Source organism: Rattus rattus, chromosome 1 (genome assembly GCF_011064425.1).
Source record: "Rattus rattus isolate New Zealand chromosome 1, Rrattus_CSIRO_v1, whole genome shotgun sequence".
Taxonomy (NCBI): Eukaryota; Metazoa; Chordata; class Mammalia; order Rodentia; family Muridae; genus Rattus; species Rattus rattus.
Window position 1 is genome coordinate 45,336,860 of NC_046154.1, and position 18,864 is coordinate 45,355,723.

Consider the following 18,864-nt stretch of genomic DNA (forward strand, 5'->3'; position numbering starts at 1 on the left):
ACAGGGTTTCTCTGTGTAGCCCTGGCTGTCCTGGAACTCATTCTGTAGACCAGGCTGGCCTTGAACTCAGAGATCTGCCTGCTTCTGCTTCCCTAGTGCCAGGGTTAAAGGCGTGTGTCATCACTGCTTGGCAGTAAATGGGAAATGTTGTATGTCTTTGTATATATTTTAAACATTTATTTTAAAAATGTCAAAATGACTTTAAGAGGAAACAATATGCTAGGCAGGCAATAGTAGCTCATGTCTTTAATCTTAGCACTTGGGAGGCAGAGGCAGGAGGATCTCTATCAGTCCAAGGCCAACCTGGTCTACATAGTGAGTTCCAGAACAGCCATAGCTATGCAGAGAGACTCTGTCTCAAAACAAATAAATAGATAAATACAGCTTCAGAGAAAAATATTGTTATTGGCAGAAGGCCACCCATGCATGGGATCTCACCACTCACTGTGGACAAAATGGTTTTTAGGACCCTGCTCATTAATGTTTTTCAAAAAATAATGTAATATTCAACTATAAATCATTAAGAGATTGTTTTTAGCTTAAAAAAAAAAAAAAAAAAAAACGTTTTTGAGCCAGGCATGGTAGTGAGTGCCTTCAGCCTTAGCACTTGGAAGGGAAAGGTTGTTCTGAATCAGAAGCCAGCCTGGTCCACATAGTTACAGGCCAGTTGGGGCCACCCAACATAGAGAGATGCTGTCTCAAAACAACAACCCCACTTTTAATTTGGGGGGTGGGGAGTGTACAAGTGAATTCAGTTGCCCAAGTTGTCCAGAAGAGGGTGTTAGATCTCCTGGAGCCGGAGTTAAAAGTGGATGTAAGCCCCGTGCCATGAATTCATAGAAACACGGAGTAATTTGTCCCCTAACTGCTGAGCCTTTTCTCCAGCCCTAAGAAAACTTTCTAATATAATTACAACATTTCGCCATTACCTTTCCTCCCTCCAAATTCTCCCAAATACCCGTCTCCAATTTCCTTCAAACCTATGACCTCTCTTTTCACCGTTATCACTAAACATATACATTGCTAAATACAACCTGTTCCACCTATATTGGTTGTGTATTTTCAAAGCTAACCATTTGGCACTGGACAAGCAATTGGTGTGCTCTCCCCTGGGGAAGACCACCCCTCCCAGCTTTCCGATTTTCTGTCGTTGTCAGTGTAGGCCTCATGGGCTTATCCCTGTCCACCTTGTCCGTTGGTTTCATCCATGCTCAGCTCAAGACTGGGCAGTCACGTGGGCGAGTCTTTATGGGCGTAACTTCAGACCTCCCAGGAGACACAGTCTCACAGCAGACGCCTCATCCTCTGACTCTTCCGGTCTTTGCCCCCTCGTCTGCCCAGTGTCCCCCAGCCTCAGGTGTGGGAATGGTTTGTAGATGTACCCTCTGGGACTGGACTCCACAGCACTGCATTTTGAGTGGTTGTGGTTTTCTACAGTTTCTAATGTTTCTAAGAAACATTTTAGAGGCACACTGTAGGACTGAGATTTCCAACCTAACTAGACTATTCTCCTGGATTAGAATGTTTAAATATCAAATATTTAATATTCTACAGATGATAGTGACTTTGTATTTTCCCTTCTAGCATTATCTTAGCAACAGTGCCCCTAAAAAGAGTCTTAATCAAGATTTAACGTCTCAGCTGGGCACAGTGGCAAATACCTATAATCCCAGCACTCCAAGAGACAGAGCAGGTAGATCTCTGAGTTCAAGGCCAACCTAGTCTACAGAGCAAGTTCTGGGACAGAGTGGGCTGTGTGGAAAAGCACTAACTCAGAAAAGAGAAAAAGAAACGAGTTGGGCGGTGGTGGTGCACACATTTAATCCCAGCACACAACCAGGCATGCATGAGAAATGCCTGTCTCGAACCTCCAAGAACCAAAGGCTTGACTTTTCTTTCTTTGTTTTTTTTAAACAGCTATCAGAAATCACTCTAAAGTTGAATTCTGCACCCTGGATCCCGCCATCCGTGAGTCCCCTGAGATGACCTCAGTAGTCAATGGCAGCAGTGTGGCGACAATGAGCGTATCGACATCCATGTCTAGTTCTTACTGCAGCCAAAGCGTAGAAGCAGCTGAAGACTGGTTTTCTGATAATTCTCTTGAAGACAAGAACCCCGCGAAGCCTCTACTCGGGGAGCCTCTAGCCGAGAAGGTGCTCGCATACCTGTCATCCATTTCACTAGAAGAATGGCCTGGAAACTCAGCGAACACAACATTTTGTAGTGCGGAAAAAGCTGAGAGCGTTAAGGAAATGTTTGTACAAAAAAACACAGAGGTTAACAAACACAACCTTCAGTTTGACATTGAATGACTTTTTTTTTCTTTTGAAACCTGGTATAGAGTGAAAGCAGGTAAAGTTAAAACTGCACCATGAACTTCTGAGTCTCTTATCATGTCTGTACTAATATTGCTTTTCTTGTTCTTTATCATAAAGTGGCTCCAGCCCTTACTGGGTTTTATACGTTTATATTAACTGATTTATTTATTTTCATTTTATGAGCGTTGGTGTTTTGCCTGCGTGTATGTCTGTGTGAGTGTGTCAGATCCCCTGGAACTGGAGTTACAGACAGTTGTGAGCTGCCACGTGGTTGCTGGGAATTGAACTCAGGACCTCTGGAAGAGCAGCCGGAGCTCTAACCACTGAGCCACCTCTCCAGCACCTTTGTATTTTATCTTAATGTTTTGACTCTGGAACTTAGGGCACACAGTGACAACCAGCAATGGATATATACATCCAGAACTCACCTACGGATTCAAAACCGGTTCATCTCTACATTCAGGTCCATCAATTTGTTCTTTTCTTTCTGTCATCTGCTGCTACCTTCACTTCTGCTATTCATCTTGCCTCATCACTACCTCTCTACTCTTTAATGATTCACCCTCTAGGCAACAGCCAAAGACACCTTTTGAGACGAAAGCCTTCCTTTTTATTTTTTAAAACACTTTATTTATCTTATGTACGCGAGTACACTGTCGCTCTCTACAGACACACCAGAAGAGGGCATCGGATCTCCTAAATATCCATACTGTACATGCTATACTGGTGGTTCCCAGTGACCATAAACACGGTTAATGCTCAGATCTTGGCAAAAACTATTCTCCACCATAACATTTCGCTGAGAAATGGCTGTTAGCATAGCCGGATCAAAGAAAGCAGAGAGCAATCCTGGCCCACTTCCTCTGTGAGAGATTCCTCTGTTCAAATTAGGGGATACAGGAAATAAGCTGTCGTTGTTGTTGTTGTTGTTGTTGTTGTTGTTGTTGTTGTTGTTGACAGGTTTTCTCTGTGTAACAGCCCTGGCTGTATTGGACTCACTTTGTAGACCAGGTTGGCCTGGAACTCACAGCGATCTACCTGCTTCTGCCTCCCAAGCGATGGGATTAAAGGCGTGCACCTTCATGCCCAGCCCAAAATAAAGGTTTTAAATTGTTTTGTTCATGATGCACACTACGACAGTTTATAACTACATATTGAATTATAAAGAATCCACAAGACGCTAGAAAAATGGCTCAACAGTTAACAACTCCTCCTGTCCTGCAGAGGCCCCAAGTTTGGTTCAGTACCTACATGCTGGGACTCACAGGGTCTATTTCTTGTTTAGTTTATCTGATATCTCTATACTTATATAGTCATGCTATATCTATTATACACACACACACACACACACACACACACACACACACACACACACGCCCTATTATCTACAGCTTCAGGAAATCCAACATCTTCTGGGCTCTGCAGGCACACACAGCCCTGCCCTTCTGCCACACATACATATATACATAATTAAAAATTTCAAAAATGAAGAATTCAAAAAGCTGACCTGTGGTGGCATATGTCTTCAATTCTGCTTTTGTGGGACAAAAGAGCAGAAGCAGGAGGATCTCTGAATTAGAGGTCAGCCTGGTCTACAGTGTGAGTTCCACGACAACCAGGGTTACACAGACAAACCTTTCTCAAACACACACACACACACACACACACACACACACACTAAAAAACAATTTTTTAAATAAATAACACCACCAAAAAAAAAAAAAAAAACAGAAAAATAGGAGGAAGAAGAACCAATCCTCGCTTGATGGTGCACATGTTTAATCCCAGCACTAAGAATGGAGAGACAGGCATATCTCTCTGAGTTCAAGGCCAGCCTCATCTACCCAGCAAGCTCCAGGCCAGCCAAGCTATGAAGTAAAACACTTTCTCACAAAAAAATAGAAATAGGTAATAAGAATTCATGAGTCCATGTTGAAAGTTTTAAATATTTAAAGAGACGGTCTAAATCCATCCAGGTTTCTAAAACAAAAACAACATAGATTATGTGGTGTATAAACAGCAGACATTTTCTTCTCCTAGGGCACTAGCCAAAGGTGCCAGTGCCAATGTATATAGGTATATAGAAGGTTGTCGTCTCAGGTTTAAGGGGAATACATTAGCTCAATGTAGAATGTGCATTTAGCATCTATAAGGCCTTGAATTCAATCCTCATTACTACCAAGAAGAGGGGAAAAAATAGAATAATAAAAGAAAAGGAGAGAAGGGGTTGGGGAGCTGTATTTTTGCTGCATCTGAAGTGGATGAAGACTCAAAAGCGCTTTCTCAGGCTGCTTCTCCCCCAGCCCTAGGAATCAAACCCAGAGCTTCGGGCCCATGGCCCTCGAGAGCAGTGGCTCTCAACCTTCCCAATGCTACAACCCTTCCATAACAGTTCCTTATGCTGCCTTGACCCCCAACCATAAAGCTATTTTTACTGCTACTCCATAACTAATTTTTCTACTGTTATGAATTGTAAACATTTGTGCTTTCTAGTCTTGGGTGACTCCTATAAAAGGCTTTTTTGACCCCCAAAGGATTTGAGACCCACAATTTTGAGAGCTGCTGTTTTAGAGCCTCCACCTCACCTGCTGAGGTAAAAGGGGAATCCCATCATACCCGGCTATGGGGTCTTCCCATTTATCCTACTCATGAGGGCAGAGCCATCAAAAGCAAATCGCTTACTAATCGTTGGTGGTTAGAAATTTAACACACAAGCTTTGAAGATTATAAACATGGAACCAGCATCATTCCACCTCTAGCTCCCTACAACTCATGTCCTTCTCACATGCAAAATATATCCCGTATATCCTAATATTCCCTAAAGTCTCATCATTCCAATATCAACCCTCAACCCTAGAACCAGAGATGTAGATCAGGGCCAGAACTCACCCACAACACTGAGACGCCTGGGTCCAGTCTCTAGCACTCAAAAAGGGAGGAAGAAGGAGGGAGTGAAGGAAGGAAAAAGAAAAGCCCTAAATCCAAAGTTTCACATAATGCCATCAAAATCAGATATGGCGCATGCCTGCAAACCCCAGCACTAGGAAAACTAAAGATTGCTTCAAGCTCTAAGCCAAGCTGAACTATTTAAGGAGTAGCAAGTCCAGTCAGATGCAATGAGATCCAAGGTATTGCTCATACAGAGATGAAGTTCTTTCCAACTATGAATTCATAAAACAAAACAAAACACTGAAATATAAAGGATAGACATATATATAAATAAATATATAAATAAATATAAATATATAAATAAATATAAAGGTAGAGGATAGACATTTTCATTCCAAAGGGATAAATAGGAGATAAGAGAGCCTGTCAACTAGATGGATAGATGGATAGATAGATAGATAGATAGATAGATAGATAGATAGATAGATAGATAGATAGATGATAGATAGATAGATAGATAGATAGATAGATAGATAGATAGATAGATAGATAGGATAGATAGGATAGATAGGATAGATAGGTGTGTGTGTGTGTGTGTGTGTGTGTGTGTGTGTGTTGAGACATACATACAAAGAAAGTGGAAATGGGTCCAAACTGCAAGACAGAGCTCCTAAGGCTTGTTTGGATTCCTTTAGCTTCTGTCCTGCCTTAGACCCATTAGAATACTACCCAACACTTTGGAAGAAAGATGCTACTGGAGCACTTTGCTTGGGACTTGTGTGGTAGAGGCTGTCTGACAGGCTTCTCTGCTACTAAGCCTCTACTTCATGCCTTGAGACTACTAAGTTGAAGCCCATCAGTGTTCACGGTGGCTCTATCTGCCAACTTATAAATGGAAACAGTCGCATTCCCCCAACCCCATGCATCCTGTATGCCTTCAGGAACCAGGATGCTGACACTGTCAAAGTTTCTTGACTGCCCTCTGGGGAAAAAGGCCACAATGGCTCGCACTGCACCTGGCCTCAGTACCCGGGCGAGTGTTTAGCATGTAGCACCAATGAGGCTTTGGGTTCAACATGAAGCACCAAAACCAACAAAACAGATTCTTGACCTTCATTAGAACAGCACTTAGAACAGACCCCAGAATTTCCATCTCAGTGGCTTCCACAGGGAAGTCTCACCTACATTAAAACCTTGGGAACCAGTGGCCTATACTGGTTGTGCTCAAATGTTAGCATCATCAGAGCATTCATCTCAAGTTTTCATGCAACACAGCTACAGTTGGAGTTGCAAGAAGTACACAAGAGATAGCTCTATTCTGAGTACCATAGGTCTCCACCAGAATGCCCTGGTTATTTTAACTGATGGTCTGATCAGCCCATGTCCAGAGCAAAGAAGGAACGGGAGGGAGAGAAGGGAGAGAGGAGATCCCTGTGCCGGGCTTTTTATTACTGGGTTGTTTGTAAGGGTTTTACCAAAAGTATAAGTTAGTACATTAATATCTGTATATAGTTCTATTCACACATACATATAGACACATTATATATGAATATAAATTATATAAGTACTGTATAGAGGCACATGCATACACTATTTCAAAATACCTGCAACTTAACATCCTCCTTTTGTAACTAACATTATTCAAGAAATAGATCCCAGCGCTGAAGAGATGGCTCAGTGGTTAAGAACGCTGGATGTTCTTCCTGGGGACCCAGGTTCAATTCCCAGCACCTATATAGTGTCTCACAGTTATCTGTAACTCCAATACCAGGGGCCTTTCACGTCTACTTCTGGCCTCTGAGGGCACCAGGCGCACATTTGGTGCAAGAACACACATGCACACAAAACACTCATATACATAAAATAAAAACTAAAGACACCTACGAGGAAATGAATAAAGTGAGAAGAAAATGAAGTAAGATTCCTGATTCCCAACACAATATAAAGCCAACCTACCTAACCCTTAACTAAGCCCTTCTATTCTGTTTCCCAGCTCCTCCTACTGGCAGGCTCAATGTTCAAGTCTGGAGGGACAAGCTTAGGTTTGTAGCAAGGGCTCCCTCTGTAGGCGACGCAGCAGAAAAACAGAAGCCATCTGCCAGCTCACAGAAGTCTTTCTTCGGATCTTGACAATCTTACTTTTTTTGTTAAAAAGGAAAAAAAACAAACAAACAAAAAAAAAAACAAACAAAAAACATAAGTGTGCAGCAGGTGCATGTCTGCAATTCAGAAGCTGAGGCAGGAGCATCACCATGACTCTAAGGCCAGTCTGGGCTGCATAATGAGTTCCAAGTCAGCCCAGACTACAAAGTATGAATTTCTCTATTAAAAATAAATAACTTGAATTTTGCTTTTGTTTTGAGATAGGCTTCACCGTGTTGCTCTGGCTGGCCTGAAACTTGCTGTACAAACCAGACTGCCCTTGAACCCACAGAGCTCTGCCTGCCTCTGTGCCACTACTACCAGCTTAAAACAAATTAAAGAGAAAATCCTTTAAATTACAATAACTTTAAAAATATTTGAATGAAAACTTTTAATTTTGAGTTGAAACCAAAGAAATATTTTTACAATTTCAGCCACCGTACTCAATGGCATTATTCCTCCTTTTCACCAAAACATACATTTTAGAAACCAGGCTTGGCGATATAGACCTGTAACGTCAGCTTCTTGGTGGGGGCTGAGAGGCAGGAGAGTCCAAGCACGAGCTTTGTCTGAACTACCAAGAGCATCCGAGAGGCCATCTGGGTAACTTAGCAAGACTCTACCTCGAAGTAAGATAGAGCTGGGTATATAGCTCAGGGGAGGGATGCTTGTCTAGACTGTGTGAAGCCCTGGGTTCAAATGATCCTTGGCACTAAAGGCACTTTTCAGGAAAAAAAATGAAGTTATATATTTATACTCTACAATAGAATTACTCGGATCTCCATTTTCCATTGTGTTTATAGCCAGATAAATAAACTTTGTTTTCATTTGTTGGTCATGATTACTCAAAGAATGTAACTTTATTATTAATGTGTTATGTGCATGTGGTGTGTGTGCATGCAGCTGCACACTCTCACAGCATGTGTGTGGAGTCAGAGAACACCCTCACTGATGGTCCTCACGCTTTACATTGGTGGCCCCTGTTGTTTGTCCCTACACTGTGTTCCACAGGGTAGCTGGCCCACACGTTTCTAGGGGTTTCTCCTATCTCAGCCTCTTATCTTGCTATAATAGTGCTATGATAATAGATAGACACCATGTCAGGCTTTTAGGACACCAGGCTTGAATAGCAAAATACACTTAACCACTTAGCCATTTCCCTAGCCCAAGACTATAATTATTATAAAGTCCCAAGTCTCGGGGTTGGGGATTTAGCTCAGTGGTAGAGCGCTTGCCTAGGAAGTGCAAGGCCCTGGGTTCGGTCCCCAGCTCCGAAAAAAAAAAGAACCAAAAAAAATCCCAAGTCTCCTAATCTGTGACTGTTTAACTCTCAAGAGCTGAAAAACAAACAAACAAACACACACACACACACACACACACACACACACACACACACAAATGGACAGAGACTTCCAGGAAAGGTCTGCCGTTGGCTGTCAGCTGTCACCCAACAAAGACCCCCTGCACCTCTCTAACCAGCTATGCCTGGAAGGAGATGAACAACACAGATCCTAAGCCCAAGAGCCCCTTGGTTTAGGGAAGGAGATACTGACCTCTGTGATGTCTAAGTTGCTGGAGAAAAAAAATAGATGTAATTACAGTGCTACCACATGCCACAAAAGCAACAGAATTTTTTCTTTTGGATTTTTTAAATTTACATTTAAAAAATGTAATTCCCTTTCCCGGTTTCCCATCCATAAGCCTCCTATCCCCTCCCCCTCCCACTTCCCCCTTCTTCAATGAGGTTGTTCCCCTCCCCAACCACCACCCCCTTCTTGCCTCCCCCTCCCCCGACATCCCCCTACACTGGGGGGTCCAGCCTTGGCAGGACCAAGGGCTTCTCCTCCCACTGGTGCCCAACAAGGCTGTCCTCTGCTACATATGCAGTTGGAGCCATGGGTCTGTCCATGTGTTCTCTTTGGATGGTGGTTTAGTCCCTGGGAGCTCTGGGTCAGTCCATGTGTAGTCTTTGGGTAGTGGTTTAGTCCCTGGGAGCTCTAGTTGGTTGGTATTGTTGTTCTTATGGGGTTGCAAGCCAGTTCAGCTCCTTCAATCCTTTCTTTAACTCCTCTAATGGGGACCCTGTTCTCAGTTCAGTGGTTTGCTGCTAGCATTCGCCTCTGTATTTGTCATGCTCTGGCTGAACCTCTCAGGAAACAGCTATATCAGGCTCCTGTCAGCATGCACTTGGCTTCGTCAATATTGTCTAGTTTTGGTGGCTGTATATGGGCAAGATCCCCATGTGGGGCAGGCTCTGAATGACCATTCCTTCAGTCTCTGCTCCAAACTTTGTCTCCATATCTCCTCCTATGAATATTTTTATTCCCCCTTCTAAGAAGGACTGAAGCATCTGCACTTTGGTCATCCTTCTTCTTGAGCTTCATGTGGTCTGTGGATTGTATCTTGGATAACTCGAGCTTTTGAGCTAATATCCACTTATCAGTGAGTATATACCATGTGAGGGTTTTTTTTGTGATTGGGTTACCTGACTCAGGATGATATTTTCTAATTTCATCCATTTGCCTATGAGTTTTATGAAATCATTGTTTTTGAGAGCTAAGTAGTACTCCATTGTACAAATGTACCACATTTTCTGTATCCACTCCTCTGTTGAAGGGCATCTGGGTTCTTTCCAGCTTCTGACTATTATAAATAAGGCTGCTATGAACACAGTGGAGCATGTGTGTTTGTTGTGTGTTGGGGCATCTTTTGGGTATATGCCCAGGAGAGGTATAGCTAGATCCTCAGGTAGTACAATGTCTAGTTTTCTGAGGAACCACCAGACTGACTTCCAGAGTGGTTGTACCAGCTTGCAATCTCACCAACAATAGAGGAGTGTTCCTCTTTCTCCACATCCTCGCCAGCATCTGCTGTACTTGAGTTTTTTATCTTAGCCATTCTGACTGGTGTGAGGTAGAATCTCAGGGTTGTTTTGATTTGCTTTTCCCTTATGACTAAGGATGTTGAACATTTCTTTAAGTACTTCTTTGATATTCCTCAACTGAAAATTCTTTGTTTAGCTCTGAACCCCATTTTTAATAGGGTTATTTGGCTCTCTGGAATCTAACTTCTTGAGCTGTTTGTATATATTGGATATTAGCCCTCTATCACAACAGAAAAGTTTAAATGTGAATGAGACATTTCAGGCAGACATTGTGGGGAAAGTATTATTTGCCTCTAGTTAGTAGTCACAGCACAGTCCAAGAATGGAATAGTGCGAGGAGAATTATGAATGCTTGTGAGGAAACTCCAAGACAATGAGACAACAGTCTTGTAGCCTCAGTTTCTTCAAAAACACAGAATTTTTCTTGGAATGTGTTTTCATGCTTCTTCCTGGTGTATCGGATAGGGACATGTTTACTTCGGCTGTTATTCATAAGCCTCTGGAAAACCATGCTTTTGCCACATGGGTCTTGTCCCTGTGATTGACACTTTACTCAGGTGATGCTCCTTAACCCTCAGAGTGTAAAACGTCTGATGCTCTGAATAAAGTTGACTATTGCGTGGGACTTCAGTCTGCCTTATTTTTAGGTCCACTCTCCCAGGTTCATGCTATCAACTGGAGTAATGAGCAGTAAATGAATTAGATGTTTTTCAAAGCAAGACAATTTTATTGATGAAGTCAAGCCATGCTTATCCTCGGGGCTGGGAATGGATCTGAGTGGAAGAGGATGTGCTTAGCACACAGGAAGCCATGAGCTCACTTCCCAGCACATAAATAAAGAATATTTGTTCCCAAAGCCAAAGCAAGTCCTTTGTTTGTTCAACCTCCTTACACTTCCCTGAGCTATGAAATATTTTAGGATCAAGCACTGTCCCCATTTACTACTCCAGACTCAAGGCATGTGTCCCCCACATAGCCACAGGAGCCGACAAATGTCTGCTGTGAAATGGGGCATGCTGTATTTCCTCTTAACTGTCCCCAAAATAATTACAAAATATGTATTACAAGGCTGGTGAGATGTCTCAGAGGTAAAGCAGCTAGGCCTGATGATCTGAGGTTGATCCCATGGGCCCACACATGGAAAGACAGATGTGATTCCCACAGAAGTTGTCCTCTGAACAGCAAACACCGTGTGGCACACACACACAAACCCACACCCACACACACACACACACACACATACACATACGTATACAATCAATCAATCAATAAATAAATGTATGTGAATGTGATAAAGTCACTTAAAATATATTACAGTATAAGTTGCTCACATATCTCTTAATCAAAAAGAGAAGTTTTAAAAAGTGTAAAAATGTCTCTTAATCAAAAAGAGAAGTTTAAAAAAGTGTCTGGGCATGTTGACACACACTTTTAATCTCAGCACTTTGGAAGCAGAGGTACATGAATCTCTGTGAGTTCAAGGATAACTAGGTCTACACAATGAGTTCTAAGCCAACCAGAACTACACAGTGAGAGGCAGTCACAAAAATATAAAATATTTTTAAAAAAGGCTTCTGGTGGGACTGAAGAGATTCTCAGTGGTTAAAAACACTTAATGATCCGCCAGGGTCCCAAGTTCAGTTCCCAGCACCATGTCAGGGGGCTCATAAGCACCTGTAACTCCAACTCCAGGGGAATCCAGTGCCTCTGACCTCTGAAGGCACCTACAGACAGACACTTTAAGAATTTTAAAAATAGGGCTGGTAAGGGGCTGGAGAGATGGCTCAGTGGTTAAGAGCACTCACTGACTGCTCTTCCAGAGGTCCTGACTTCAATTCCCAGCAACCACATGGTAGCTCACAAGATCTTCTGTTGTGTCTGAAGAGAGTGACAATGTACTCACAATAAATAAATCTTTAAAAAAAAATAGGCCTGGTAATACAAAACCAACTGCTATGAATACTGAGTACTGAGGCAGGAGCATTACAAGTTCCAGGGTGCCTGCCTGGGTTACAGGGTGAATTCAAGGCCAGCATTGATTGACAACATAGTGATAGGGATCTCACACACACACACACACACACACACACACACACACACACACACACACACACACAAAACAAACAAACCAGGCATAGTGAAGGCAAGGAATTACACAAGTTTGAGGCTGGGCTACAGAGAAATCCTCAAAACACAACAAATTAATTAATTTTAAAAAGTTTTGGGTTGGGGACTTAGCTCAGTGGTAGAGCGCTTGCCGAGCAAACGCAAGGCCCTGGGTTCAGTCCCCAGCTCCGAAAAAAAGAAAAAGAAAAAAAAAAGTTTTAAAAGGGTTGTCCTGATGGTTCAATAGGAAAAGTCACTTGCCACCAATCTGTGAATCAATTCCACATAATTCATGGTGGAGGGAGAGAACCAACTTCCGCAAGTTGTCTGTGACCTACACATGTGCACTGCATCCGTCCTCAAGTTTTGCACTGATAAGTAAGTGCGATTTTAATTTTTTTACAGTAGATGAAAAAGTCCAACGGTAGAATGCTTGCCCAGCATGCTCTAAAGCCCTTGGTATAAATCTAAGCACCATAGAAAGGAGGGAAATGGAGAAGGGAGAGAAGGAGGGAGGGAGGGAGGGAGGGAGAAGGAAGGAAGGAAGGAAGGAAGGAAGGAAGGAAGGAAGGAAGGAAGGAAGGAAGGAAGAGGAATCCAGAGAGGGAAGTAAAGAGGGCGAAGACCAGAAGGACGGAAGTTGGAAGCTGAAGTGTTTTCACCAAGTATATCTGTCTTTCAAATTCGGATCCATTCTGTTGACATCATAGACAATGGATCCGGACTGGGTTAATCAGTGAGAGAACCTTTTGGCAAATGTATCTGAAAGTCACACAATGACATGAACCCCAGGGCAGTTCATCCAGGTTCCTCTAATGCTCATCGTCTGGCATCCCTGCCCTCCTACACAAACAGTGACTACGTCCCCGCACAGCCTTTCCAGGGGACATACTAGCTACGAGCAGAAAAGAGAGCCACATACTGTCTTGTTCGCAGGCCGGGAGGCGGGGTGGGGCGGGTAAAGCAGTCTATTTCTCAAAACCAGTGGATAGAAGTCCAAATGTTAGGGCTGGAGAAACGACCCAGCAGTTGAGTCAAGACTGCTCCCGCAGAGGACAGGAATTCAGTTCCTAACATCCATGTCAAGAGGCTCACAACCGCTGCAACTCCAGCGGCAGCGAGTCCTCTTCAGGCCTCCAGGGACCCCATACACACCACCACCGCCGCCGCCACCACCACCTCCACCACCAGCACCAGCACCAGCACCACCGCCACCACCGCCACCACCGCCACCACCGCCACCACCGCCACCACCACCACCAGCACCACCACCGCCACCACCGCCACCACCGCCACCACCGCCACCACCTCCACCAGCACCACCACCACCACCACCAACAACAACAACAACAATAACAATAATAATTTTTTAAAACCCACAAACATCAGAGCCAGGTGTGGTGGCCCATGCCTTTAATTCCAGTATTTGGGAAACAGAGGCAGGGTGATCTCTATGAGTTCGAGGCCAGTCTGAACAACAAAGCAAGTTCTCAGACAGCTGGGACTACATAGAGAAACCCTGTCTAAAAAAAGTCACAAACCAAAAAATAGTTGCAAGCCTTATGAAATTAATCCTGAAACTATTTTGTTGTTTTGCTTTGCTCTGTTTTGCTTCGAGGCGAGGTATCACATAATTCAAACTGTCCTAGAACTTGCTACGTAACCAAAGATGGCCTAGAACTCCTGATCCTCCTGCTTCCAGCCCACGAATTCGGATCATCACCATGCCCAGCTGTATAATTTTTCTCCCAGTTTAACGCAAGCAAGTCTTTATTTAAAGTAACTTTTAACATCAGAAAGACAAGCTGGATTAGGACTCAGTGGTAGAGGGCTTGCCTAGCATGTACAAGACCCTGGGTGTACTATGATAGTATTCACACTTGTATTCACACTGTAGTATTCACACTTGTAATCCCTGCCCTAGAGGGTAGAGGCAGAAGGACTAAAAGTTCACGGACAACTTCAGCTACTCAGTAACTTCAAGGCCTGCACAGAGAATCTCTTATACATATGCGTCACCTCTCAATAAGAAAGCTGAAGTAAGCTAAGGCAGGGATAGAAGGTGGCACACTGGCGGGAAGAGAGAGGACTCCGGAAACAGCGAGAGACTAAAAAGAGACACGGGGAGAGAAGAGCAGAGAGATTCAAGGGAGACACGGAGAACTACGTGAGGAGAGGTAGCCAAAGACATAAACTAGTTTGAATGGGTTAAATAAGTAATGAGCTAGTCAGGGAATGAACCAAAGATTATGGTCTAGGCATTTAATAATAAATAAATTGTCTCAGAGTTGTTATTCTGGGAGTGGGAACCAGGCAAGAGAGAGAAAAGGATTTTTAACAAAGACCAGCCTGAGCTTGTCTTAGAGTTGGGAGAGGGGAGGGAGAGGGGAGAGGGAGGAAGGGGGAGAAGGAGAGGGAGATGGAGGGAATTCTTATAACAAGAGTACAGTAAAACCCAGCAGAAATTATACTGTATTGATAATATATCATACTTGGTTTGTGGCAGTTTTTGTAACATATTTATTTTATACACGAGGGTGTTTTGCCCACATGCATGTATGTGCACCATGAAGGTATCTGATACCCAAGAAGTTCAGGTATTGGATATTCCTGGAGCCGAAGTTACAGACAGTTGTGAGCCACCATGTGGGTCCTAAGAACTGACCTTTGATCCTCAGAAAGAGTATCCAGTGCTCTGAACCACTGACCCATCGCTCCAGTAACCAGTTTGTGTGTATTTTAAGTTGATTATTATTAGTGGCACACACATGGTCAGAAGCAACGGGTAAGGAGTTCATGCTCTCCTTCCCCAATGTGGGTCCCAGGATCAAACTCAGGCTGTCAGGTTCCACGACAGGTCCCCTTGCTTGCTGTATGACCAGGCCTTTAGTTTTTTTTTAAAATACTACACAAAACTCATGCATATTGATTCCTTGTTTTTTACTTGCAGGGCACAACGCAACAAAATACAGTTGAGTGAACACTAGTGCACAACTGTAAGACAGCAACTAGAGGGTCAGTTTCAATACAAGCACTTAAGTCCCCTCTAAGTAATTAGTATTACTTCTTTTTTACAAAGAGAGAGTTGCAAGATGTAGCCCTAACCAGCCTGGAACTCACTGTGTACAGCAGCTGGTCTCAACCTCAGAGATCTGCCTGCCCCTTCATTTGAGTGCTGGGATTCAAAGTGTGCTCGAAAGGTCTGCCAGCTTTACGTTGTTTGTTTGTTTGTTTGTTTGTTTGTTTGTTAAGACAGGGTCTTTCCTAGCTGTGTAACCCTAGCTGTCCTGGAACTCACTTTGTAGACTTGGCTGGCCTCAAACTCAACAAATGTTGGGAGGGCTGTCCCCTAGAGAACAGAAACGGGTATAATGTGATGGAACCATGATGTGTTACAGTAAGGGAATATGTCTCTAGCATCTACAGTACAAAGCCTGTGTGAGAGAGGAAAACAAGGAGAGTCCGTAGGAGCCACACTATAAAGGATACACCTTTAGACGCTAGATCAGTGGTTCTCAACATGTGGGTCTCGACCCTTTTTGGGGCTTTGAATGACTCTTTCTCAAGGGTTGCTTAAAACCATAGGAAAACAGATATCTAATCATGATTCATAACTAACAAAATTACAGTTATGAAGTAGTAACAAAGATAATTTTACGGTTGGAGGTCACCACGGCATGAGGAACTGTATTAAAGGACTGCAGCACTTGGAAGGTTGAGAACCACTGTTATAGATCATGAAGAACAAAATCAAAGAGTTAGGTAACTTAAGGTTAAGAGCAAATTAAAGATGGCCATTGAGAACGTCATGAAAAAGGTCAAGACAGCTGTTTGGGGTCATGCTAGCAGCTCACTGAACCTATGGAAACTGACTTGGGTTATACACTCGGGCCATCGCTACGTACTGTCGGTCTTTCAGCTGGAAATGGAAAACTTCAGTGGGACATCTGGTTGTTTAGTCTACCCGACATCAAAGCAGGCTGTTCTGGGGCTTTCAGATGTTTGGCCCAACAGTTTAGTTCTCATCTTCAACTGAGGGGTCTGGGAGACACGGCCACTCTGATTTTTGTCAGATTTAAGCTTGAGGGGCCTTTTTTCCCCCTTTCTCTCTTAATTATAAAAACATTTCTTGTGACAACATAAAAGAATTTTTTTTAAAAAAAAGAAACAAAAATACTTCAACTTTATCTCCCTGACACAACTGGTTTTCCTTTTCCGTTCTTTACAAGCAAATAAAGCTAACCCACGGTGAACATGCGTTAGTGTGCTAGTCTCCTTTCCACACCACTCATTGTTGTCTTTTAATTTTAAAGCAATGCACATTCTAAAATAATTAGTGTATAATAGCACCACCTGGATGTGCTAGAATCTAAGTTTAACATTCTGGAATGGCTGGGAAGGTTTGTATCTATTTTTTTTTTCAGTAAAATGAATAATGTTTTTTATTGATATTTTCTTCTAAATAATTTCTTTGAACAGTCATGTAAGAATGAAAGCATCTTTATGACTCAATAAAGATTTCTACATTCCAAAGGGATTATACTAGTGTCTACTGACATCAACAATACATGACTTCCCACAAAAGGTTTTATTACAGCCTTTATTTTTTTTTCAGGACTGGAGACTGAACCGAGGGTCTCCCATGCTAGGCAAGCACTCTACCAGTGAGCTACGCTAGCCCCTTTTTACATTTGTTGTTTGTTTGTTCAGATAGGATCATATTCTGCAATCTAGACTGTTCTAGCCAAAGCTGGCCTCAAACACTGTGTATTCCTGCCTCAACCAAAGTACTAGGATTGCAGTTTACCACCATGCCTCATGTTTTATATTTCATTTTGAGACAGTCATGCTAGACTCGCTGGCCTTGAACTCATCTTCCAAGTAAAGCTTGAACTTTTGAAACTCTTGCCACACCTCCACCAACAAAATAGCAGGGTGGGGGTGGGGCGTGACACACTCCTCTAATTCCAGTGCTCGAGAGGCAGAGGCAGGTGAATCTCTGACGTTAGTCTGGTGTACAGATCAAGTTCCAGGGCAACCAGGAGTATATAGAGAAAGCCTGACTCAGAGAAACATTTTTTTTAAGTGAGAGGGTGGAGGGAAGAAGGAAGGAAGGAGAGAGAGAGAGAGAGAAAGAGAGAGGAAGAAAGAGGAAGAAAGAGGACCTGCCCCAGTATCCTGAAAGCTGGGATTACAGTCATCAGGGCAAGCTATCACAGCCTTATCAGCATAAATTCTATTTTTCGTTTGTTTGTAGGCTTATGCACATGAATGTAGTGTCTGTGGAGGTCAGAAGACATTGAGCCCCCCTGGAACTGGACGCTACAGGCTGCTGAGAACCACCTGACGTGAGTGCTGAGGTCGAAACTCCAGTCCTCTTCAAGAACATCGTGAGCTCTTAGCTGCTGAGCCAGCTCTTCAGCCCCAGGAGCCAGGTTTTATTCTATATGAAAATGTTACTGTCTTAGTTAGGGTTTCTCTTGCTGTGATGGAACACTATGACCAAAAAGCAAGTTGGGGAGGAAAGTTAATTTGGCTTACATTTCCATATTGCTGTCCATCAGCAAAGGAAGTCAGGACAGGAACTCAAACAGGGCAGGAACCTGGAGGCAGGAGCTGATGCAGAGGCCATGGAGGGATGCTGCCTACTGGCTTGCTTTCCCTGCCTTGCTCAGTCTGCTCTCTTACAGCACCCAGGACCACCGGCCCAGGAATGGCACCACCCACAAGTCTGGGCCCTCCCCATCAATCACTAAATAGGAAAATGTCAGATCTTACAGAGACATTTTCTCAATTGAGTTTCTTCCTTTCAAAAAAGAAAACTCTGGTGCCTGGGGCTAAAGAGCTGGCTCAGCAGTTTAGAGCTCACAATGTGAAGAGGACTGGAGTTTCGACCTCAGCACTCACGTCAGACATAAGACAAGCTAGCTCTGAGTTACTTTGATATTTTTTTTAAAAAATTTTTAATTCATTCGTTTTATGTGTATGAATGTTTTGCCTACATGTATGCCTGTGCACTACATGTATTCATGGTGCCGGCAGAAGCCAGGAGATGACCTCAGATCCCTTGGGACTGGATTACGGATGTTTGTAAGCTACCGTGTGGATGCTGGGGATTGAACTCGGATCTTCTAAAGAGCAGCCGTGACTGAGCCATTTCTCCAGTCAATACTTTGATAGTCATAAACTTTATCAGATCTGTTTTTTGAAAGAAGTTGCCAGGTTGGCCTCAGTTTCTCTATGTAGCTCATGCTGGTTTTGATCCTTTGTTCTCCAGCCTGGCAAGTGCTAGGATTATAGCCAGTTCCACCATATCCAGCTAAGAACAAGTAAACCTTCACCTTTAAAATAATTCACATTGCCTGCAGGAGAGAAAAATTAGCAATCAAGTATTTACTAAGCAGGTATCAACTACTCTAAAAGAGAAATATTATGGCAATATGGTACCATAAGAGGGCATGACTGGCTTTTATTGACAGCGATTGATCTGAGGCAGGTCTCTTGGAGAGAGAGTCAGAGAGAGTC

General features: G+C 43.2%; 1 protein-coding gene across 1 annotated transcript in view; it reads left to right on the forward strand.

The window, feature by feature from the left end:
* The window catches only part of C1H1orf185 (chromosome 1 C1orf185 homolog), a 39,826-nt gene extending 37,450 nt beyond the window's left edge, over window positions 1-2,376 (forward strand). The window contains exon 6 of the mRNA XM_032891013.1: window positions 1,918-2,376. Within this exon, the coding sequence (XP_032746904.1) occupies window positions 1,918-2,312 (395 nt within the window). The 3' untranslated portion in view covers window positions 2,313-2,376. The remainder of the gene's footprint in view (window positions 1-1,917) is intronic.
* The last annotated feature ends 16,488 nt before the right edge of the window (window positions 2,377-18,864 follow it).